We start from the raw sequence: 24,179 nt of genomic DNA, 5'->3' as shown, positions 1-24,179 counted from the left end.
ATCGAGGTCATTGAATTAGAAAAATGATTATAGTTTCATCCTCAATTGGCAAACGATTGGCAAAATATACTTTGTGTTTGTTTGGCTTTTATTATTAACTAGCAGAAAAAAAGATAGAGGTGGGATCGAACTCAAAAACGTAGGGTAATTAGTCTTCCTCGCTAACCATTAGGCCAAAGAGGATAATGAATTCAATAAATTGGTAATTAACTTAAGAATCATAGGAGTCGCCACGCATATGCAGAAATGAACGTTTAAACCAGGCTGGGGGCCAGGTAAATTATTTATTTGCTTCCCTACGAAAGCAAATTAAACACAAGGTTATTTTTAATGTGGGGGAAACCCAGCTCCCCCAAAAAGGAGGCACTCTGGTAGTATCCCAATAAAAAAAAGTAGTAATTGTCTCAGGGTTTCCCCTACATTGACCAAGGACCAATTAAGTGAAGTGATCCCGGCCCGAAGGCGAGCCAAATGTCATTTGCATTCGACTAGTTTCACTTTATTATACAAAAAAGACAAGCAAACACCGGAGAAAACGGCATGGTGGAATTTTTTTTTAACTTGATCAAAAAAATAGGAAAGAAATGGTGTCCATTTGCAAATCTCAGATATTATGATCTTGGAAGTATAAGGAACCCTTTTGTGGAATTTAACCGACTGCGGAACCTGATCTCAAAAGCCTTTCGCGGGCATACACAAATGTTCGCATCCATTTTGCCTTTTATATATATAGAAGATAGAAAAAATAAATTTAATGAAGATTTTTTTTAAAAAATGAGGCGTATACTTTTTATTTAATTTTATAATTTAAAATTATGAAGAGGTTTTTCAGTTTTTTCTTTCTTTATGCCCGATACAAAAGAGTGAATTCTAGAAACTGAATTATCTTTTAGGGAGCTTTTTAACACTACAATTACTGATCATCACTTTGGTTGTGGTATATTCACTTTCAGGTTTATTAACAGTTGGTTTTGATAAAGTCGCTCGTCCATTGTTTCACAAGTGAATACTAAATCATCAACATACAACATCCTTCCGGACAATCTGTACAAAAATATGTGTACGTGTTTATGATTTCTTTTCCATTAAAGTTAAAATTAGATTATTGATTAAAATAACAGATGATAAAAGGGGTGGGGCTATAAATTGTACGATTAATTGGAATCAGAAAAATCGGAACTTTTGGACGGAGGAATATTGGAATCAGTATTGGAATAAAAAAATTTTGTGTCTATTTTCTTTTGTTTTATTTTTCTCTTGATTTAAAAATTAATTTTTATATTCTAGATGATGAAATAATAAATATCATTTATTTTGAAACGCCAGTAACACTGTAATAATGTAAATATCCTATGGTGAGGCCATAACTTGTTGGCTTTGGGGAGTGTGGAGCCACCCCTTAATTGCCACTGCTCCCAGGTCCACTCTGACCTGGAGTGGTAGTACCTGTTAGTGTCCCAACTATGGGTTAAATAGAAACCAACTTGAAAAAGAAACATATTCTATTAAAAAAATTTTCTTCAAAATCACTAGATTCGGCATTAAATAACCTGAAAAGGGTTGATATGCCATAAAACAACGAACCCACTCACCCACAAGGGTATTTTTATGTTTTCAAAAATATATAGAAATATTACACAGGTATTTGCGGTAATCCGACTGCCAAAAAACAACTATATAGCTAAATGTTTAAAGATTAAAAGATTTGGAATCGGCAATTTAAAACTGTATTATGATTGTATCGGAAGGAGGGAAGGTATTAGAATTGTCCCATCACTACTATCATAATCAAAATTCCAAAATTTTTTTCTGCAGGAGCTGTTGACGAATACGGAAAAATGCCGTATTATGCTGAGAAATGTGCAGCCATGATGGCCGTTACGTTTAGCAGTGGCGGCAAAGGAACACGCAGTATTGTAAGCATTTATAGATTTTAGTCTTTCTTTACATTTGATACGATAATGTGTTTGTGTGTTTTGTGTACGAGGGGCATTCCAAAAGTAATGCCTCCTATTTTTATTCCGCCCAAATGGATCAAAGGGGAGTGTAAATTGCATTATTATGATGACTGGACTTATGCATTTATGACCTGAAAGTTTTGCATCAGAAGCAGAAATGCATCATTTAATTTCTGGCAAAAGTTCATTGAAAATGGTGGTGATTATGTAAAAAAATAAATTCCTGAACACAAGGTTACTCGTTTTGATGGTACTACTCCTATCTTCATAGCTCTTCAAATTTTTTTAGTTAAAAAACGGATGGTTTTACTTTTGGAATGACCCTTGTATATATAATGTATGTATATATGTGATGTGTATGTACGCGTCCATATATATATGTGTGTGTGTGGGGGGGGGGTATATATATATATATATATGTGGGGGGGTGTATATATATATATATATATATATATATATATATATATGCTTTTAAGCCAGATTTTTATATTTTATATTGTGTATAATGCTGGCCCTTCTCATGATGAGAAGCATTTAGCTTCAAAATGTCATGACCCAAAAAGGCTTTTCCCTCCTTTTTACCTTTTAATTTCCTTATTGAACTGGTAAGTTTTATTCCTTACCTTATTTTAACTATTTATGTACAACTAAATTAGGCGTGACAAATGTACGACTTATTGCTGCTGATGATGATTTGCTGTTCAAGAAATTTCAACTCAGATGATCTGGCCTTGTACTGCTGGAAAACCGCCTCTGTGGTACCAGTCTTCAAGAATTCTGGTGAAAGAACTGACCCACTAAATTATCGCCCCATTAGCCTCCTCCTGCTTTTCGCCAAAATATTTGAGTCCTTAGTTAATCAAGCCCTAGTCCAGCACCTAACAGCTGCTAAACTCCTGACTGACAAACAATATGGATTCAGGCAAGCCCGTTCAACAGCAGATATCTTAACTGTAGTTTCTGAATGTATATACCGTTCATTGGATAAAGCAGGGGAGGGTAGAGTGGTGGCCCTTGATATATCTAAGGCTTTTGACAGGGTATGGCATGATGGTCTTCTAAGGAAAATTAGATCATATGGAATCACTGGAAGAATTCATAATGTAATTAAATCCTTCTTAAGTAATAGGAAAATCAAAGTTGTCCTCGACGGACATACATCCAAACAATATGACATAAATGCGGGAGTACCTCAGGGGTCTATCCTTGGACCTCTATTATTCCTGATATTCATAAACGACCTCCCTGATAATATTGTTTCGGAGATGGGTATATTTGCCGATGACACCACTCTCTATAACAGATATGAGGGGAAAACAAATGAACACATATCCAAGAAAATGGCAGAAACACTAGAGGATGACCTCCAATCCGTAGTGGAATGGGGACAAAAATGGTTGGTCACATTCAATGCTGCTAAGACTAAGCTTGTTTCCTTCAATAACTACAAGAAACTTTCTCTACCACCAATAGCAATGGCCAAGAACACATTGCCTAAAAGTACTTCTTTTAAACTCCTCAGCCTAACGTTTACAGGGAATATGAACTGGAATAGATACATTGAGAGCATTGCCAAGGCTGCTGCAAGGAAGGTTGGCTCCCTCTACCGTGCTAGAAAACTACTTACGCCTGCCAGTATCCTATACCTCTATAAGGCAACCATTCGCCCATGTATGGAGTACTGTTGTCACATCTGGGCTGGTGCATCTGCTGCTTGTCTCTCGCTCCTGGACGGGGTTCAAAAAAGAGTCGCCAACCTGATAGGTCCTGAACTGTCATCTAGGCTTCAACCTCTGTCCCATCGACGAGATGTTGCATCCCTCTACCTGTTCTACAAATACTTTAATGGTGAATGCTCTGACGAACTGCAAACACTTGTACCTCCCCGACGTAACTACCCCCAACAAACTCGACAATCTACTAAGTCTCATCCCTTTACAGTAGAGATCCCTAGGTGCAAGAAAGCCTTTTACTCCAATAGTTTCTTCCCCAGAACTGCGGGTCTTTGGAACTCCCTTCCGGGATTCTGCTTTCCCAACTGCAATGATATGCAGAAGTTCAAGTGTAATGTTAACATCTTTCTACTCTTCTCCCTTCATAATGACCCCGCTAATTAATTCCCTAATAGTAGCCCCCTGCTTCAAAGTGGCACTGTGCCTTGTTTGGAGTGAAAATTAAATAAAAAAAATAAAAAAATAAAAAAATATAAAAAATTCTTGCGGTATTATTGAAAAAAAAAACCCAAAATCAATGAAACAAATTTAGGCACAACTTCCAACCGAGACTTTATTTTTGGCAAATATCTTTTTAGTTTAACAATATTATTTAGAAAATAATGATAAATTACTTATGCTATGATCAAGATAGTTTCAATTTATAACTGGTTTTACAATTTTTTACGTTTCTTTTAATGTGATAAAATTTCATGTCTTTAATGTAAAAAAAGAAAATATGCCGACACTTAGTTTCTAAAGTGTCTGTTGGGGGAGACCATGTGTTCGTCGACGCGTTCCTTTTTTAGTTCCTTTTTAAACGTTAAATAACTAAACACTTTCCTTCATTATTTCATAAAATTTATGTTACAAACAAATGTCATCACTGTCTTTTTTTTTTACATACTAGACAAGTTAGGTTGATTTTAATGTCACAAATTCTAATCAGAACACATTGATGAATTTCTTACGAAATGATAGTTGATAAAGCCAGTTTTGTACCCTGAGTGGTGCCACTCCAGATGTGGGAGCCAAGTGTGCTCTGAGCGGCGCCACTCCAGATGTGGGAGGCAAATGAGCTCTGAGTGGCACCACTCCAGATGTGGGAGCCAAGTGTGCTCTGAGCGGCGCCACTCCAGATGTGGGAGCCAAGTGTGCTCTGAGCGGCGCCACTCCAGATGTGGGAGCCAATTGTGCTCTGAGTGGCACCACTCCAGATGTAGCAGCACTACTCCATCTTAGGATGTATATGTTTTACATTTTCTTGAATGTTTTTTTTTTTTTAATTATCTTTTCAGGTGACTACAGATTGGAGAAAAAATACAGGAACCGGATGCACTGATGACCACACTGGTACCAGTGCTGCTGCACCTATTGCTGCAGGAATGGTGGCGCTTATGCTGGACGTCCAGCCTTGTCTCAGCTGGAGAGATATTCAGTATTTAATTATCTTATCTGCTATGATGGTTAGTATATCCAGTGATCATACTTCGTTATTACAATTGAAATTTGCTGCCTGCAACTAAAGGGTGTTTGTGTCAATATGGAGAAAACGAAGGGTGCTTGTCTAGAACTTCACCATCATGGTGAAGTTGACGTTTGGATTATAAAAATATTTTGAAAAAATGTTAGATGGCACCTTTTGGCAATTTGACAAGTTCCATCTAAATACCATCCTTAAAAAAAAAAAAAGCAACTAACCTTGTTTCTTGGGTGGTCAAGTTATTTGTGGGTCACCCAAAATATAGGCCAGATATTATGAGTTTCTTTGGATAAGAAAAAACAAGATGGTGGATACAAATTCTAGTGTCTATTAATCATTGTTTGGGATAACCAAATTATTTGTTTTTTTACTCATATGAAATAGCATTTGGGGAAAACTCTGTTATGCAAATGAAGCAAGGAGGAGGACCCTCATATGTGAGTGTATAGTGAAAGGTAGAGACGCAATGGAAAGTGAAGGCAATGGACCCACCTATCAAGAGTGATGGTCAGAGATACAAATTTGAGGAAGAAAAAAAGGGAAATTTTTTTTTAGAGTTTGAGAATTTCAAAAACTGTCTAAGATAGGTTTTCTGACAATTGTGAAATGAAATTATGGGGATCGGAGCCTGATTCTCAATGTAATGAAAGGCAAAAACAGCCTCGAGGATAAATTCTGCCAACCGCCTGGGGTATTTACATCAATCAAAGAGAAACTCCTGACTTAAGTCTCACTCTATTCTATGCCTCTGAATCTACATTGTGAAGAGACAAACCCTGATTTTACTAATGGAAGTCACCAGTTCCAGAGTGTTGGTATTTAGAGTCAGAAATTTGTGAATGAGCAGTTTTGTAACTTTCAGTGAATAACTATTTTTTTATAAGAAAAATTACCACTGGTTTTTCTTTATTTGTTGATTGCCTGTTGAATTGGAGGTGGAGTTGATTTTAGGTCTACCCTGACGGTGAAGGTACAGATCAAACTATTGTGAGAAGAGAACTCAGCACAGTGTCAAAGTGACGTACAGCCAGCCAAAGTAAACAGTGTTGCCACACAGAGTTAGGGTTGGGCACGTTTTGTGCGTTCCAAGTATTTGAATAGTATTTACCAGTGACCGGTGGGCATCTGGTCACTCTGGAGACTCTAAGGAAAAAAAAGCTTTACTTTTGGAACGATCTTGTAAATAAATTTTTTTGTGTTTCAAGTATAAAAATAGCTTTCATATATTATTTTTTAAACATGGCATGAACCAAGGAGCGTTAGATTCTTCAAAGGAGTTATATTATAGGTTGGGCATTTTTAAGCGCTTATTTACTTTGAAACAAAAGTAGTTGTAAGTCTGAGTTAGAATTTTAAAAAAGTGGTGGTTTCATTACAGCCATTTTGTCCCTTGATAATTGCTCAAAAATCGAAAATCAAACAAAATATTGGTAGAAACACATCCAATAAATGTCACCAATCATGTGAAAATAATTTTCTACCAGTATTTTGTTTAATTTTCGATTTTTTATTTCATAGTAAATAAACCTTTTAAAATAAGTTAAAACATAAAAAAACTTATCTAGGTAGATAGAAAAGGAATTTATCTTGCCTTTGGTAATGTTTATTGCCATATATTTACATTTTTTAACCTTTTTTTTGTTTTGTTTTATTAGCTATTGTAAAAAAAAAAATGCCCTATAGATTAATATGGAAGTATTAACCTCAAATCGATGCATAATTTGAGATTTAACTTCCTATTGTTAATTGAGCGATTGTCATTGTTGGTTGATCAAGATCCTCTAACAGTAGTCTTCATTATGAATGATAATAATGGTGTCTATTTCTTGCAGGTCTGTCTATATTTTATTTTTATATGTCCATGATGTCAAATTAATGTCACATGACTAAAATTATTTTGGATGATTAAGTTATTCCTGTCAACATTACAGGTTGATAAGCCATCAGAATGGCAACAGAACGGTGCTGGTTTGAACCATAGTCACAAACATGGATTTGGACTCCTGAAAGCATGGCGGATGGTAAATGCTGTAAAGGTAAATACACACTTTTGCATTCTGTTAAGAAATTCTGGTTCTTTTCTTTTTGAACTTTCTTGCTCTTTTTTTTTTTTAATTACTAGCTGGGCTATTTGGCATTGTCTGGGGCAAAAGTGAAACATAATTTCTATCCTCCTCTCTACTCTGTTTTTCAGATCATTTTTCTCTTCGGAGACACACACACACACACGCAACTCAATATAAGGGAAATAGGTTTGTGAAAAATCCAATTACTTCCCCTTAGTGTTGCAAAAGTAGCTACATGCTAACATTAAAAGATGTGTGTATGCCTGGATTACATAAAATAATATAAATGGCCATTTGAAAATAATAATGAATCATTTTTTTTTAATTTTAGATATTATATATTCGAGGTTATGCCAATTTAAAAGAAAAAAGTTATGATTAAAGAAAATTGGAAGATTTTTACTTATTAATACTGGCGATAGGAACTGTCCAACCAAATGGATCCATGTTCTGCTAGCAACCAATCAGAAACTAGAATTGCTCCATAAAAAATTTGGATATTTTAGAATTCTCGCACATAATTTTTTCATGTCCGCACTAAAACGATCTTTGTTCTTTGCCTACAAAATTTTAAAATCTTAAAATTTTGTACAGATCAGCTATCCACCAAAAATTCTTTTCATTTCCAGAACTTGTAGAGATTAGCTGCCCATCAAAAACTTTTCCAGAATTAAACATAACTTTCAATTAAAGAAAAACACAAAAAAACTTTGTTGTGTATTGGACACATAAACAGATATTTTCCCTTTATATAATAGACTAGCGTTGCCCAGGTGTTTGTTTAAAAAAAAAAAACAAAGTTTTGTTGGAAAATAATAAAGTGTGAAAAAAAAACGTGCAACATTTAACGGCAGGTGCCCGTTTTTGACAAGTTAATGATGTCAACATTGAGTGCGGGACACTGTTTTATTTACCACGAGTCTGTTCGCTTCTTTTTTTTATACAAAAAAGCTTAATTCACATGCAGCCATCGAAAATTGTTGAATATTTATCTTTTGAAAGTCGGGCAAATTAAATAGACAGGCGTTCCTGGTTGTTAACTTGTAGATATTACCATTTAGGCGTGATATAAAAAGTTTTAAGAAGTTGTGAGGTGATAAATCAATTCTCGGAAAAAAGCCTTTTTTGGACATACACGAAAATGCACAACCACACAAACATTTTCGCTATTATATATATATAGACTAGCGAGGGGTACCCGGCGTTGCCCAGGTGTTTGGAGGTGTGTGTAGAAACTCCGGGGGTGGGGAGGTTAAAAAAAAAAAGTAAGTATGAGGATCGAACCCGAACCCTTGAGGCAAAGTTGTAAATTAAAGTGTGAAAAAAAAAACGTGCAACGTTAACCATTGCCCCACCGTGACATGCTAACAGAAACACGTTTGAATTTATTTAATTACTTGGATTTAGCAGGTGCCCATTTTAATGAGTTATTGAGGTCAAGTTTGACTGCGGGATTTTATTTACTGCTGAACGAACGCTTTTTTCCCCCCCTAAGATGTTATAGGAAAAAGACTAACCCACATGTGGCAAGCGACAAATGTTGAATATTTATCTTCCCGAAATTGAACAAATTAAATAGGCGAGCTTCGTTGTTAACTGTGAGATATTACGATTTATATGTGATATAAAAAGTTGTGAAGCGAGTGACTGCTTCTCTGAAAAAAGCCTTTTGTAGACACACAGAAAAAGCGAACACACATACATACATTTTCGCTTTTATATTTATAGATTAGCCTTAAGATAGCAGATCCTTTGTGCTACCTAAGAAATATACAGAGTGTGAGTAGGGAATGTGAACTTAATAAGGATACAAGAGTGAAGGCAGCATGGGTGATAGAACCACTTGTCAAGATCCAAAGACCACCCAATTATTGGTATGTTCATGTGGGGTATTCATTTTCCTGGATAAACCATAGTAGAATCGTGCAGGTTTTAAATTGCAGGAAGATTGGTTGTGTTCGTCAGTTGTCATTAGCTCATTTTGATCTATTCTGAGCCATAATCTGCCTTTTATGTTCAACTGGAAACTATCCTCAAATCTGTTGTCAACTGTCACAAACCCAAAACAGTCCACAAACGGTACCAACAGTTGTGTTTTCTTGTCAGGGATGTTCTGTATGACATTACAACACAAGAACAGGATATGTTACGTTGGGGAAGGTTGTAAAGTCTATATATATGTACGGCGCTATATATAAGATGCATTGTGTATATGATGAGTTGTGTATGTATTGAAGTTTCTTCGTGTCGTCTAATGTTCATAAATGCTTACATATATGCATAACCTACAGTTCAACAGGACATAACATTTAACAACATTTCCTTAACAACAAAGGCCTTTGTTCATCTGGATCTTGGTTGATGAAGCTGCCAAAAGCTGAAATGAACATTTCTTTTAAAGAAACTACCAGGAGTCTTCGGTTATATTTCAGATAGTTTTTATTTCACTGTTTCCTTGTTGAAAGATTGCACGCTTGTCTTAAACTCTGCTTCACCCCTGACTAGGGCCATTACGCCCCTGTTGCCAACACTCCTCGTCCATCTAGCTCTCTCTCTTTTCTATTTTTTAACTCCTAACTCTCTTGTATATATCTACCAACAAATTCTATTACGTCATTTACTGCCATGACCTAACACGTGACTTCCAAACATGTTTCTGATACTTAATTTACTTGTGTTTCACTCCATGCTGAGTCTGCTGTTTGGAAACCTACATTCCCATCAAGGCCAAATTCCAGAATCTCTTTGTTCTAAGTTAAATATTTTACTAAACATTCCTTTGTTTCAATAACATTCTCTCTGCATACCTTTTTCTACATGAGTTACAAAACAATAATAATGTTCATTATCTAAGATTTTACTCTTTTTTTTTTTAATAATAATAATCGATGATTTCCTAAATTGACTATCAGCAAGGCAACCTGATGTTGCCCCGGCATGATATAACAGTTGTAAACTGTCACAAAACTGATTGACAACTAACCCCAAAATATACTGACCTTCTGTCGTAACATCTTGACCAATAACCCCACCTCAGCTTCCTTTTATTGTGGCACAATGACGTAGCCCCTTTTAAGGGAGCTAAGGGCTTCTACATTAATGAACCTTGTGTCTAACTTGGCCTGCACTTATGTGGAGGCAAACACACCTACACACACACACACACACACACACATTCAGTGCGGATAGATTCTTCTTAAAGGTTAAAACTGTCGCATTCGAAGATATGTTTATGAATTCAGTGCATAATAAAAGTTAAACAATGTTGACATTATAATTTTGAAAAGCAAATCATCTATCATTTAGATATCATTGAATATCGTTCATTCCCCGTGGAGGTGGTTGTGTTCCGAAGACGTTCATCAACCAAGTAACCCTCCCGGGGAGGCGATAGTACCACATCATGTTCCTTGGTGAATAACTTCCTATCAATTGTCTTGCCATCAACCCCATTTCCTATACCTTTGTTCACTGATAAACTTTTTTGGTTATACTTTTTCCTCTTTCCTTTTTTGTCACTTGGGGAGGTATGTCAATAGAATTACAATCTTGTGGAGAAAGAAGTGGCTTACCGTTAAAGCGGCTGCGCTTTTGTGCCTGCAGAGTACAAATTGAGAATCAAGATGGTGTCCGCAGGCTTTTATGTGGAAAAAAGTCTCGTGGAATCTTGGAGAATCTCGTACCCTGGTTCCATAAATAACGAGGAAAGGAAAGCGGGAGGACAGACGATTTTTAGTCACTAAAGTGAACGGACGTGTGTAAAAGAAGAGGTAGAAGAAAAGAGTGTGGTGAACGAAACAAACAACGACTCTGTTGAAAGTAGAATTGTAACGAACACAAATATATTATTTAGATGAATTAGATAATCTGTTATCAAAGGAAGATTGTTAATGTGCAAAACCAGTTACCAAAGAAAGGCATTACATGATTATTTTGAGATGCTCATCATTGTAACATTTTTTACAATTCTTTTTGCTTTTCTAATTGTAGGTCTGGAAGATGGTACCATGGTTAACTGCTTACACCACAGATATCCTCAAAGTTGAACATATAATTCCCAAAAAAGGATATCTCCATGCAAGTTGTGAAGGTCTGTTTATGAAGTTTTCACTTTAGCTTTATATCACCAAAATAAGAATAGATATTCTTAAGGTGCATCCATTAAAAAAAATCTCTGCATTCTATCATAAAAAAGCTAAAGAGCTATTTCTAACTTGAGGATTACAGTCTTAGTCCAAATCAATTAAATATTTTGTTTACTTTGCAAAGGTTTTGTTTGGCTAATGTGTCCTGCTTAACCCGTTCCTTTTAGATACTAGTATAATTGGGGTGTTAAATGTACATTTGGTCCTATTTTACTTAAATTGTATTATAATTTTTAGTTGTATGTTTATTTTCAGTAACTGCTGAAGATCTTCAAGGCTATGTCCTTAATATCTTAGAACATGTTTTGGTAACTGTAAATGTGACGCATCACAGGCGTGGTCAGTTGGATATTCGACTTCTGTGTCCAAGTGGCACAGAGTCCATGATTGGTCCGCCAAGAATTAACGACAAGTAAGTTAAATTCTTTTTTTTTTTTTTCATTTTTTTGATTCGGTTGTCTTGGCATTTTCAGATTATTCTATTGGATTGCAGTTGGCAAAGCGGTGTCTTGAACAGGATCTGTCCCATATGTTTTAACATAAACATTAGTTTCTCTTTGCAAAATTCTGATCGTTTTAGTTTTTTGTACTTTGTTTCTGTTATTTTCATAAAAATTGGAAATATAATAAAACTAGCATGGGTACCCGGCATTTCCTGGGTGTCAAGAGGTGGTATAGTAAGGATATTAAACACCCCCTCCCCCCCAAAAAAAATCAAGGCTCTCATCACCTTACAGATGCTAAACTTCTGACCGATATGGATTTAGGCAAGCCTTTCCACAGCAGACATCCTAACTGTAATCTCTGAACGTATATACCATTCACTGGACAAAACAGGGGAGGGTAGACAAATCAGACAAATTTATCTTTAGTTGACCTTTAACAACTAAATATTTTCGTTTACTAGCCAAATAGAAAAGTTACTAGCCAAACCCACATGATTTTTAGAATATGACATCTTTGTCCTATGATGAATATGTACATCATAATTTTTTTTGTAGTTTTTTTAATGTGTAATTCTAAATATACAACAAATTTTATGTTGATACTTAAAGGTATAAACATTCGAATTTGCTCATATTTTTTAAACAGCCTTCGTTAAAAAAAAGTAAATTGTTTTGTTAAACCTTTCATTGTTTAAATAATTTAACTTTGTTTGTTTTATAAAAAAAAAGTTGAAAAGATATTTTTCACTCAGAAGTGAGCTTTGCAAGATTGCCAGTGAAAGAAATACAATTGCCAAAAGATAAGCGTTTCATTATTTCTAGTCGCCACTTTGAAAAATCACTCGCAAATGCGACTGTTTCACTTGCAATATAGAGCCCTGTAAATGAATTGCTTTAATGAAAATAACAGCAAGTATCCGTGTGAGCACAAAAATGAAAAAAAATTAGCCGCAGTAGCCAGGCTCGAACCTGTGATACAAAAAAAGCAAACGCATTTGCTGTATCACCCACGGTGCACTTGTGACGTCACGAGCCTTCAAAATAACATCTTTTAAACATACCTTGAGATCACTAGGTGTGAAGGACTTGCAAAAAGTGTTGACGCAAAAAGTGACCCCTCCTTGCGAAAAACGCCCCAGTTGACCAGCACAGAATTAATGTTTTTGGCCAATTTTTAGATATTTGTCATCTGAGAGATCAATCTTTCTAACGATACCAATTTTGTCAGTGTTCGTTGTGTCAAAAGTTTTTGGGAGACATACAAACAGATACAGACACACGCACTAATACACATTTTGCCTTTTATGTATTAGCCTAGCAGGGTTACCCGCTATTGCCCGAATGTGGAGAGGCGGTATATATTAAAATAGCGAGTACCCATGCGAGCACAAAAAAAAAAAATTAGCCGTAAAGCGGAAAAGGAGGTGAAAAAAGCAAACGCGTTGTCTGACCCACGGCACACTTGTGACATCACAGCCTTCGAAGTAACGTCTTTCATACGTACGTTGAGATTAGTAGGCGCATGACTTTGCAAAAATGTTGACACTAAAAACTGATCCCTCCTTGCAAAAAACAGCCCAGTTGATGATCAAAGATTTTTTTTTTAATTATTACATTTTCACTCCAAACAAGGCACATTACCACTTTGATGTATGGAGTTACTATCAGGGACATAAGCTACAGAGGTACTATGTAGGGAGTTGGGCAGCAAGATGTCGGTTTACATTACACTTGAACTTCTGCATGTCAGTAGGGGAAACAGGGACCTGGAAGGGAATTCCAAAGTCTAGCGGTTCTGGGGAAGAAACTACTGGAGTAGAAGGCTCTTTTACATCTGAGGATCTCTACTGTAAAGGAGTGGGATTTAGCTGCTTGTTGGGTTTGTCGGGTATTCACGTCAAGAGAGCACAAGTGCTTGCAGTTCGTCGGAGCATTCAGGGTATAGTGTTCCTTATCTTTCGACTGGCAATCATTTTGATTTCATTAACCCTTATCCTTGATATGTGGTGACCCAATAGCAAAAAAAAAAATGTAATCACAGCAGCTTCAACATAGGTAACATCATCTTCGTCCGCTTCGACTTCTGCTTCCCACAATTCCATGGGGAAAATCTTTTGATCCTTTCATGACCTCTTGTCTGAAACCTAATTTTTACGATATAATAATTGATGAATTTTTTGAGATGCGGCTTGATTATTTGGATTCTTCGGATTACTGTTCTCATCTTAAATGTTGTTTTCACAATGTTTCAATCAGTATAACCTCCGACCTTCTTCGGGTGTATCTTGTCGAACTTGGAATTCTGCACAAAATTTGGAATGCTTTATTTAATGCATGAAGGTAGCATGCTCTCATTCCATCAGCCATGACTGGGTAGAAGTCCTAAGTAATTCCTAATTGTATTTTTTTGAGTGCCGCTCGCACCGAGGATTGAACCTTCAATCTCCAGAAGAGTGTAACTTTACAACAATACGTCCATGGCATAGTGGATAAAGTATTTGGTAAAATTCCGTTCTATAATAATCAGTTCTCATCTCCAAAATTCATAAAAGTATTATTGTTTTTGCCCGCTTCAACGGTTCCTGGTTCTTACGATTCCAGAGTCTCTTGACTCTTTCGTGAGCCCTTTTCTGGAACAGATCCTGTTTACAGCATAATTCTAGATTAATATTAAATGTTAAACCTACTTTTTCATTTTTACAAACAGATCAAATAAAGGACTGAAAGGTTGGTGGTTCAGTACGGTGCGATGTTGGGGAGAAAGCCCAATTGGAACATGGAAACTAATTATTAGGGATACTGGTGAGACATTTATTTCCTTTCCTTGTACAACGATGCCAACACCTCAAATGATCACCCTACCTCAAATGCATGTATTGTTTTTTGGCACTTGTACAGTTTAATCGAGACATTAAAAAATGAAAATATCAACAAAAGGTTATATTGTACGTATCTGTTTTGGATTGAAGATCTCCGAAAAAAAACTTCACTTAATTTGATCGAGTAGTTTTTTGTTTTTTACAGCACGTTGAAGGTAAACTTGTCGGAATTTTTTGACCATGCTACGGGCCGATAACTCAATTTAAAACGCCGACACTCCTTACCCATCTTTAATACTAGCTTTTCTTCCTAAAAATCGAACCTTTTGCTCGGTATAACAAATTGTTTTTTCGCTGTAAAAAAAAAAACTTGATGGAATTGAGTGAAATTTTGTTTTTTCAGAGAACTTCATTCCATAATGGATACGTACAATATAAACATTTTTTTCCTATTTTCATTTTTTAATGTCTTGATTAAACTGTACAAGTACATGTTTTTTTTTTTTTTTTTTTTTTTTTTTTATCTTTTCATCTTATTCTTGCTGTGTCACGATGTTGATGGTCACCGAGCATGAAGGACAAATATATGATATTTGAAAGGTCATTTTCAGCAAAAAAATATACACAAATCTAATCAAGTTAGGTCAATTCAGTGAAATGGCAAATAAGTCACCCTTGGGGTGTGACTATAGTAATAATGTGGTCACAAAAGGTTATACGAGAGACATTCCAAAAGTAATGCCTCCTATTTTTATTATTCTCTCCGAATAGATCAGAGAGGATTGCAAATTGCATTGTTATGATGACTGAACCTACATATTCATGACCTGAAAGTTTCATCTCTCTGTCACAGATATTGATGGCATTAGACACTAAGAAAGCAACCTCTGTCATGTATGTGTGTCAGAAGCAGAGATGCATCATTAAATTCCTGGTGAAAGTCTATTGAGAATGGTCATGACTATGTTTGTGCTCCAAAATTTATTTTTCTACAGTCGCCCATATTAATGGTACCACTCCTGTCTTTGTAGCTCTCAACCTTTTGAGTTGGAAAAAAAAAGGAGGCTTTACTTTTGGAATGATCTTTGTATGACAAAACTCACTCTGTATGCCCATGCACAGCCATCACTCATTGTTGGTAAAAGTGCATTGAGAATGAATGGTGGTGACTATGTAGAAAATAAATTCAAGTAGCATGAAGGGTCAATCATTCTCGTCTTCGTAGCTCTTCAAATTTTTTAGTTAAAAAAAAAATAGAAGCACCCTCATATATATAATGTATGTACATCTGTTATGTGTTTACATATTCAATCAAGGTTTTGCAATTATTATCAGATAATTTGGGTTCTCGGAACAGCATTAACATGAACACATGCTATCGGGGTTATGGGATTGATGAAAGGTCAGACACTATTAGTCGATTAATTAATTAATAATAATGGATCAAGGAGGATAGAAAGACCAAGGAGAAGAAGCACTAATCAGACCTCCACTGGATGAGGGCGAAGAGGACTGGCACCTTGAGGAGGCTTATTGCTATCCAAATTTCAGTGAAGACCAATCATTGGTGCCAACGAGAAGTCTATGATAAACAGGTGTTGCAATAATGCAAAGTCATCTACAAAAGATATCAAACGAGGTGGAGAGTACGGGAGATCTGGAGAGACTTGTTGTCACCCAGGCTTCAGACAACAACACCAGTTTTTGTCAGTGAGTAATCCTTGATGATGACACATGTAAGAACTCCTAGTGATATAAGTATATATATATATATATATATATATATATATATATGAAATTATAATTGATGCACATAGTTAATAAAACAACTCCAAGCGATTCAAACTCCAGAAAATGACTAACGTTAAATTAGAATTAAGACACAACATTTGTAAAATGTTTATTACTCTTACAATCTCACTGATGTAATTTTATCAAAAGTTTAATCAAATCAAATATACAAATCTTGATTGCATTTTATCAAATATATCTAATCGATAAAATTAAGTGTGTGGAACTTTCCATGTTTGACCTAAATAGAAATGCAGCTAAAATCGATATTTGATTCAGTCTAGCCAATATTTACTTTTCTATCTTTTAGCATATTCTTTGCAACAAATTGATTTATTCTGATTTAGTTCCTTTCAAGAAAAAATTAACATCTTGGATATTTATATTGTTTTGATCAGACTATTGTTCTCATCTTCATTGTTATTTGTGGAACGTTTTGGTCAGTGTAGCCCTCTACTGTCGTCAGGCATGTTGATTGTTGTCTTGGAAAAGAAAGAACATTTACTGTGGAGTTGTTCTGTTTTTTTTTTGGTCGTGGTTTAATATGTGTGAAAAAAATTGGTTGACAAAGGGGAAGCAACTCTAATAAAGATTGATACTAGTCGGGAATGGCTCATCACATATGGGAAGAAAAAGGAACATACTTCCCTTTGTGGAATGAGGTCAAAATAATTGACAGGGATGCAAGATGGAGAGTCAGACGACTAAAAGACGCAGTACCTATGCAGACCAAGCTTAGAAATTAATAGCATTTGAGAATCTCTAATTGTAGGAAAACCAAAAATTGTACACCCTTACAATTTCAGCAATATTAGAGTTGCTTTCCCTTTGTCAACAATTTTTTTTCACATATACGAAACCATGACCAAAAAACAGAATAAGCCAAGAATATGAAAATATCTATGGAGCCAGTAACTTTTCTCCATTCTTTTCTAAAACACCGACCAACATGACTGATGATGGTCGAAGACTATACCGACCAAAATGTTGCACAAATAAAACTCAAGATGAAAACAATAGTCCAATCAAAACAAGTAATATAAACAATCAGCCCTCATCTAAAAACTCGGAATCTTGGATATTTTTTGTTTCCAGATCAAAAGGATCAGCTCAATGGAACACTTGATTATTGGAAGTTGAAAATGTATGGATCTCCGATGTCGCCTGAGGAATTCCAAAACCGGAGAAAGTAAGAATCAATTCTAGCTAATTACAGTCTAAAATTGATTTTTTTTTTTTTTTTAAGTAAGTTTTATGAAAAATTGAAAAATAAGAGTCCAATAAAAAAAATGACTTACAATGAAAATCAGGAAATTCATTTGTTTTTAGGGAAAATTCATGTGACTATGAAAATAATGGAATTAAGAATTCAAGGCAATTTTTTTTCCTGTTCTCAAAAAAAAAAATTAAAAAAATAAAAATAACTGTACGATTAAAGAAAATATTTTCATAACATTTGGGGATTATTATTGCAACTCATGGTTTAATTGATAAAAAATTGAAGAAAATAAAAATAAAAAATTTTTTTTTATATATATTTCACTTTTCATTCTCTTTCAAAATAAAAAGTTTTCTTTTACTATATATGCCCAAAATTAAGTTGTTTTTTTTAACCTACTTTTTTTCTCTCTAACATCTTATTTTCAATTGCTAGATGAAAAGCATACAAATGCGAAATGTTTCTGAAAACTTTTAATGAATTTTTGTCTTGATATGATTTTTATCTGTTTAGTTAATCTTTTCCAGTACACGTGTAAGATTTATTTTGTTTCAAAATTGACATTAAATCTTAGTATAAATTGACATTAAATCTTAGTATTATAATTTTATAGATATATATACACATATACAGTTCAAACATTTCAAAATACAACAGCCAGATACAACGCGCGACTCTGTAAAAACAGACTTCCTTCTCCAAATTTACAATATGGCAAGGAAGAAGAAAAAAAAGAAACAAAATAACACACTGAAGATGGAGTCTACCTTCCAAATATATTTGTGATGAATTTCAAACAAGTAAAATATTTGTTTATTTTCCTAATATTACGTTGTAATTTGGTTTCAAGCGCACTTAATGCGTATTTTATATATATATATATAACATAGGTTTAATAAAATATGTTGAGAAACACTTTAGCAAGAGTTTAAAACATATATATTGATTATACTGCTGTTTCCGAGATATTAATCTAACAAAACTTGGCTGTTTATAACTGTATTCAATAATAAGTAGAGCGGTATTATAAATTTCTTTATTTATACAAATATTACTGGCTACAAATAAAATCACAGCTGAAACATGTATGCACATATGTAGCCAATAATGCTTGTATTAATAAAAATATGTATATAATGTATGTATGTATGATAAGGCTTACAAGAATTTCCAGCTTAGTTATCTTGTGCGATCTTCACCTGGTATATTCTTTTGATTCTTCTCAGGAAAGTGCTATGGGCCATCGAAAATGCAGCACTTTTGGATCCAAACATTAGCGTCACGTGCCACCCTCCACCCAAACATGGCCAAGGTGCAGGTTTTATTCCACTTTCAGAGAAAACTCTCAAGGTGAGTTTTTCTTTTATTTGTTTATTTATATCGCGTGAGTTTGAGTTCATTTGAATTCCATTCAGATTCTAGAGTTTGACAAGATATGCTTGAAGGTCAGAGGTCACACCAACCGAAATGTTGTGCAAGCGACATTCAAAATGAGAGCAGTAAACCGAAGAATCCAAATAATACGAATGATTTCTATTTTTTGTGGGGGAGGGGAGTCACCACTTATCAAGGCTGAAGGCTACTCAAGGATAAGGATTAATAAATGTAAGGTCGTAGTGTAGTAATCGTTAATGGTGTAAATTGGATAGAATTTGATTATTTATGGGAACAGCTTTACAAGCACTTGTGTACATTGGATTTGAAGGATACCATGTTGTATTCAACTGGGAAGCAAGCCAGTAGAACAGTGTTCCAAAGGCAGCAGTTCTGGTAAAGAAGTTTTGTTCATGGAATCTGTGCTTAGATTTAGGCACAGACACTATTTTGTTTTATATCATTTGAATAATAATAAAGATATTTTTATTTTCCAAATACATATTTTTTTTTTTTTTACTGACATAAGTTGATTTGCACTTTTAAACAAACGCATCATTTGTTTGGTTAGAGTTATCAACTTTCTCAGAAAAACAAAAAATAATTATAGTAATACATATATATATATATATACACACACTTCAATTGAGGCAAAAGTTTACCAGACCAAAGCAAGTGTAAACTTAAGTCTAATATTAATATTTATATTAATTCCAACCAGTTAAAAAAACTGAATACAAGCATGATAGGAAGTAAAGTTTGTCATAAGAAGAAATCAAGATTGAAAATAAAAAAAATTTACAAGGAAATTTTTTGTTCGACAGAATACTCCAAACGAAATTTTATTAAGGAATCCCTATTTTTTTTTTTTTTTGAGTATTCTGTCAAACAATAAATTTCCTTGTAAATTTTAAACTTATAGTCTTGATTTCTTTTCCTTACACACACACACACATACATATATTTATATACATATATACGTAAAACTTAAGTAAAAGATTGTGGATTTACACTTTGAGCAAACATGTCATTTGTTTACATCGTGCCTTTAATTTGCTTTTATTAACGCCTACAAACGTCAACTGATCATGAATAGTAAATTATTGAAAAAGTTCTGCTTCACCAGTGTTCACACTAATCTCCTATATAATATTTTGACAGCAAAAATTCACCTCTGGGCCAAAGTATCGTAGGTTTGCAACACCAGATGCCACATACTAATTCATTACGTCTAGCTTATTAGCCACGATCTTATGTAATTTTAAAACACCATTTTAGACACATTAAGTCATTATACTGAAATACTACATTGAATCCTAGGAGCAACACCATCACAATCGCAACGTCTATAGAGGAAAGTGTCCCTATTTTTATCTATAAATATTTAGTTCTCCAACTGCTACCAGTTAACACCTTGACCAATTCTACATTTTCCTACAATACGTATATTGCACCCATTATAACTGGTTATTAGCTACATACACATAACGTAATCTTTCCCGATTCTAAAATAATATCTCCCTTAACATCTGCCCATTCTGATTGGCTGAGAGCTGACAATTCTATTATTCCGAAATCAACTTACAGATACATAAGCGAACACTTCAGAACTTATTCAATATGGCTTCGCTCTCTACATGAGTCAATCGTGGTAAAAAAATCAAATACAAACACAACTACAATTCATAAACAGAAAATTGAATACTTACCTATGCACAAATTGACTACACACCACTATACCACCCTCCTCCCAAAAATAAAACGCTGAAAAAATACATAAACCATTTACAGGTACCATTATTTATTTTTCGATTTTGGAGCGGCTTTTGAACCCATACACGATGCTATTTTTCTTTTACTTTGTATTTTTTGCCAGCATTTTATATTATCTTTTTTTTTTCTTAACATTTACTTTTACTGTGGACGATTTAAATTGCTTACATATTTTCTTACCTAGGTTACAATTACGATACTTATCTTGTCTGCAAATTTTTTTACATAACTCAATAACCACTTAGAATTTAGTGAACAAAATTTAAAACAAATTTTCGCACATCGTTCTTCTAAATTGTCCTCACGTCCAGATTGCATTTTTGAAATTCACTGTCTGTGACAATTGGGCTATAGCAAGGTAAATGCCAATTTCTGCTCTAGCTGTTCATCAAAACCCAAAATCATAAAAATTGGACATTAATTTCATAAGGTGTATAGCAATATTATACTGAATTTTCAAGAGTCTACGATAAAAAAGTATTGAATTTAATGCACCTCTTATATACACATATATATATATATATATATATGTGTGTGCCTGCGCACGCGCGCGTTTTTGTGTGTCTATGCATTGTTTTACGAATTGAAATCAAGTTCCACAAAGAGAATTGCCCAAAATGTATTACCTTGAACAGCAATCAATACATTTTCTATCCTTGCTGAGATTTTTCCCAATGAAGATTGAATCAAACTCTAGAAAATTCTTTCATGTTCCTGTTCATCGCAGAATTTTTCGATACCTAAGAACTGATATTTTTCATCCTCAGATTATTCTTAATTAAACAGTCTCTGCATTCACTTTTTCAGAAATGTGTTCTTTAGTTGCATCTCATATAACTTTCTGATTACTCGCTGATGTCTTTATCGGACAATATTTCATAACACTTTTCAGACACACGTGCATCAGGAGCAAGTTGTTTTAATCTGTCATAAATCAATTAATTTTTAACCACCCATTATTTTATGGAGGTAGAGTTAAAACTAAATTACATTGCCTACGGGATCACTTATTACTTATTTGTTTATTTCTCTTTACCAGACTCATTATCGACTATGCACAGACATTAACTTTTTCTTTTTTTTTTTAGGTAAATTTTTACCTTAGCTCCACCTCCACAATTTCCTTTACGATGACAACTTTTGTAGGTTTCCGACTATGCTGATTAAGAAAATATCACTTAAATTTGGAAGAGACAAGTATTTTTCGAGATATAAAGACTTGTATTACGTATTTTAATTCGTTGTCCACTAGATTTGTATGCACGCACAAGGATCAAATCTTATTCTATCCAACCGATACTGCTCCCCTCGCCCCCAATGTTCTTTTCAGTTTATAGTATTTGCAAGTGGGTATTTTGACAGCACTTGTCAAGGTTAACTTTGGGGCAAATATTTTGATAACCCCCCCCCTCACAAAAATGAGGTGTCTATTCTGAAAGCCGTTCTTAACATGGAGAGGTTGGGTGTGTTTGTTCTGACAGCTGTTCTTAACATGGGAAGGTTGAGGGGAAAGTCTGTTGCAAAAGCCGCTCTTAACATGAGGGGGTTGGGCAACAGCAAACACTGTAGTTTAATTTTTTATGAGGGGGGGGGGCATGATTCCACCGGGCAATACCGGTTAATGAGTCCTGTTAGTATTCATATAAAATAATTATTGCTTGTTCAGAATTTACCCTAACTAAAAAAAAATACAGAAAACTCTTTGTGATATATGTATCAATCACAGAATGAAAATGTCGTATTCCAAAAATCACAATTTCTTCCTCCTTTGTCAGAAATATTGCTCTTGGAAAACGAGAACTGGAGAACAAAGTAGAGGAAGTGAGAAATACAGGGCTGCCAAACATGCATCCACAGTACTTTTTCTGCTTTCTATATAACTACCCCTTTCAACGAATAATCTCTTTAACCTTTATTCTTTAGTGGTTCCTAAACTTTGATAAGTGGTGATCCATCAGTAAAAAGAATTGAATGTAAATGTTCCCCCCAACCTCCAAAAAAAATGTTTGATATGCCAAGAAAAAAAAATGAATCAAACTATTTCTATTTTTTTTTTTTTTTATAAGAATCTACTAGCATCTTTCTTTTTCCTCTTTTTCAGATCTTAGCTGTTACTAGTGTCTTCATCGTAGTCCTGGCACTTTATCAGATGTTTGAATATATCTTCTGTTACAATGCAGAAAAGCAGGAGCAAAAAGAATGGCTCCTGCAGCAACAACAGCAGCGAGTACGTCAGTACATTGAGACTGACCGCGATGAACCAGTGGAGTCGGAGAGCCTTCTTCGGCAATCCAACATTGCCCTTGAAACGTTTACCTTCAGTGGATGCAATGAGGAGTCCAGTTCACCTGCTGACGTTCCCCAACACATTATCGACAGTCTGACGCCAGAAGAACTAAATTTGAACTTTGATTGCTGCTTGTTAAATAATTCTACTCTATCTGACATCCCATCTACTGCTGCAACCTCATCCGAGCTACCGCTCATGCTGACCGTACGCTCATCTGTAAAGGATTTAGGTAACAAGACAGACTCTACTTTTAAAGAAGGCCATTCTCAAAGTAAAATGCCAAAGAGGTGAAAACCCTCTGCAATGGTTAAGTGACTGTGATATATTTTTTGAGAAAAAGAAAAACATTTTTGGCTGAGTTCTGATTCTATGCTTTCTCTGAAGTGACAAAAAAGAACTGATATATATATTGCATTATAAATATTCAACAAAATTTTTATTTGGGGTAAATTTTAAAAGTAGATGCATTGTTTTTGACAGGAAATCCAGTGTATGAGTTCCTTCCCCATAGATTCCTAAACGGCTGAACCCATCTTTTGCAAATTTCCCACAAAGCTAATTTATGTCTGGCAGTGCTCAGATATGTCTTGTACAAAAATTTATCAGATGAATATCTAAAATCGAAAAAAAAATCCGATCTTAAAAATAGCTTTTCTCTCTTATAAATAAAATGGAATAATTTTTACAGGGAAATATTTTACATTACACAGACTAAGGGAGATAATAAAATTACAACAAATTATTTCTTAAAACAAAAAATAACAAACAGATTTATTATAATCTGGAGATGTAGCTTAGTGGTAGAGCATTCGACTACAGATCAAATGATCTTTTGCTTAAGCCCGGGTGTATGTAACCATTTTATTTAAATTTTGAGTTCAGTTTACAATAAAAGAAGAGGTACCATTTAAAATTGCCACAAATAATTTCTTCATTTGCATATTTTAAAACTAAATATTAATCACAGGTCAAATTATTTCTGGTAATATATTTTTAATGTTTAGATAAAAAAAAATCCCAGTTTACATAGGTACAAAATTTAGAATTGCAGATTTTGATGACTTTTTTACTTAGAGTTCGAATTGGATGATGTCATCATAATT

The 24,179-nt window shown here is 34.5% G+C and overlaps 1 protein-coding gene across 2 annotated transcripts in view; it reads left to right on the top strand.

The window, feature by feature from the left end:
- Positions 1-23,842, top strand: part of LOC145248829 (proprotein convertase subtilisin/kexin type 7-like) — a 159,518-nt gene extending 135,676 nt beyond the window's left edge. For both annotated transcript variants that reach the window (XM_080110524.1, XM_080110525.1), the window contains 9 exons: positions 1,816-1,916; positions 4,969-5,136; positions 7,085-7,189; positions 11,210-11,309; positions 11,620-11,776; positions 14,518-14,612; positions 17,516-17,609; positions 18,866-18,989; positions 22,888-23,842. In XM_080110524.1, coding sequence (XP_079966650.1) covers positions 1,816-1,916; positions 4,969-5,136; positions 7,085-7,189; positions 11,210-11,309; positions 11,620-11,776; positions 14,518-14,612; positions 17,516-17,609; positions 18,866-18,989; positions 22,888-23,367 — 1,424 coding nt within the window. In that variant the 3' untranslated portion in view covers positions 23,368-23,842. The remainder of the gene's footprint in view (positions 1-1,815; positions 1,917-4,968; positions 5,137-7,084; positions 7,190-11,209; positions 11,310-11,619; positions 11,777-14,517; positions 14,613-17,515; positions 17,610-18,865; positions 18,990-22,887) is intronic.
- Positions 23,843-24,179: the final 337 nt, after the last annotated feature.

This window comes from Euprymna scolopes, chromosome 27 (genome assembly GCF_053919585.1).
Source record: "Euprymna scolopes isolate OS-2025 chromosome 27, ASM5391958v1, whole genome shotgun sequence".
NCBI classification, from domain to species: Eukaryota; Metazoa; Mollusca; class Cephalopoda; order Sepiida; family Sepiolidae; genus Euprymna; species Euprymna scolopes.
This window is presented reverse-complemented; position numbering and strand designations above follow the sequence as displayed.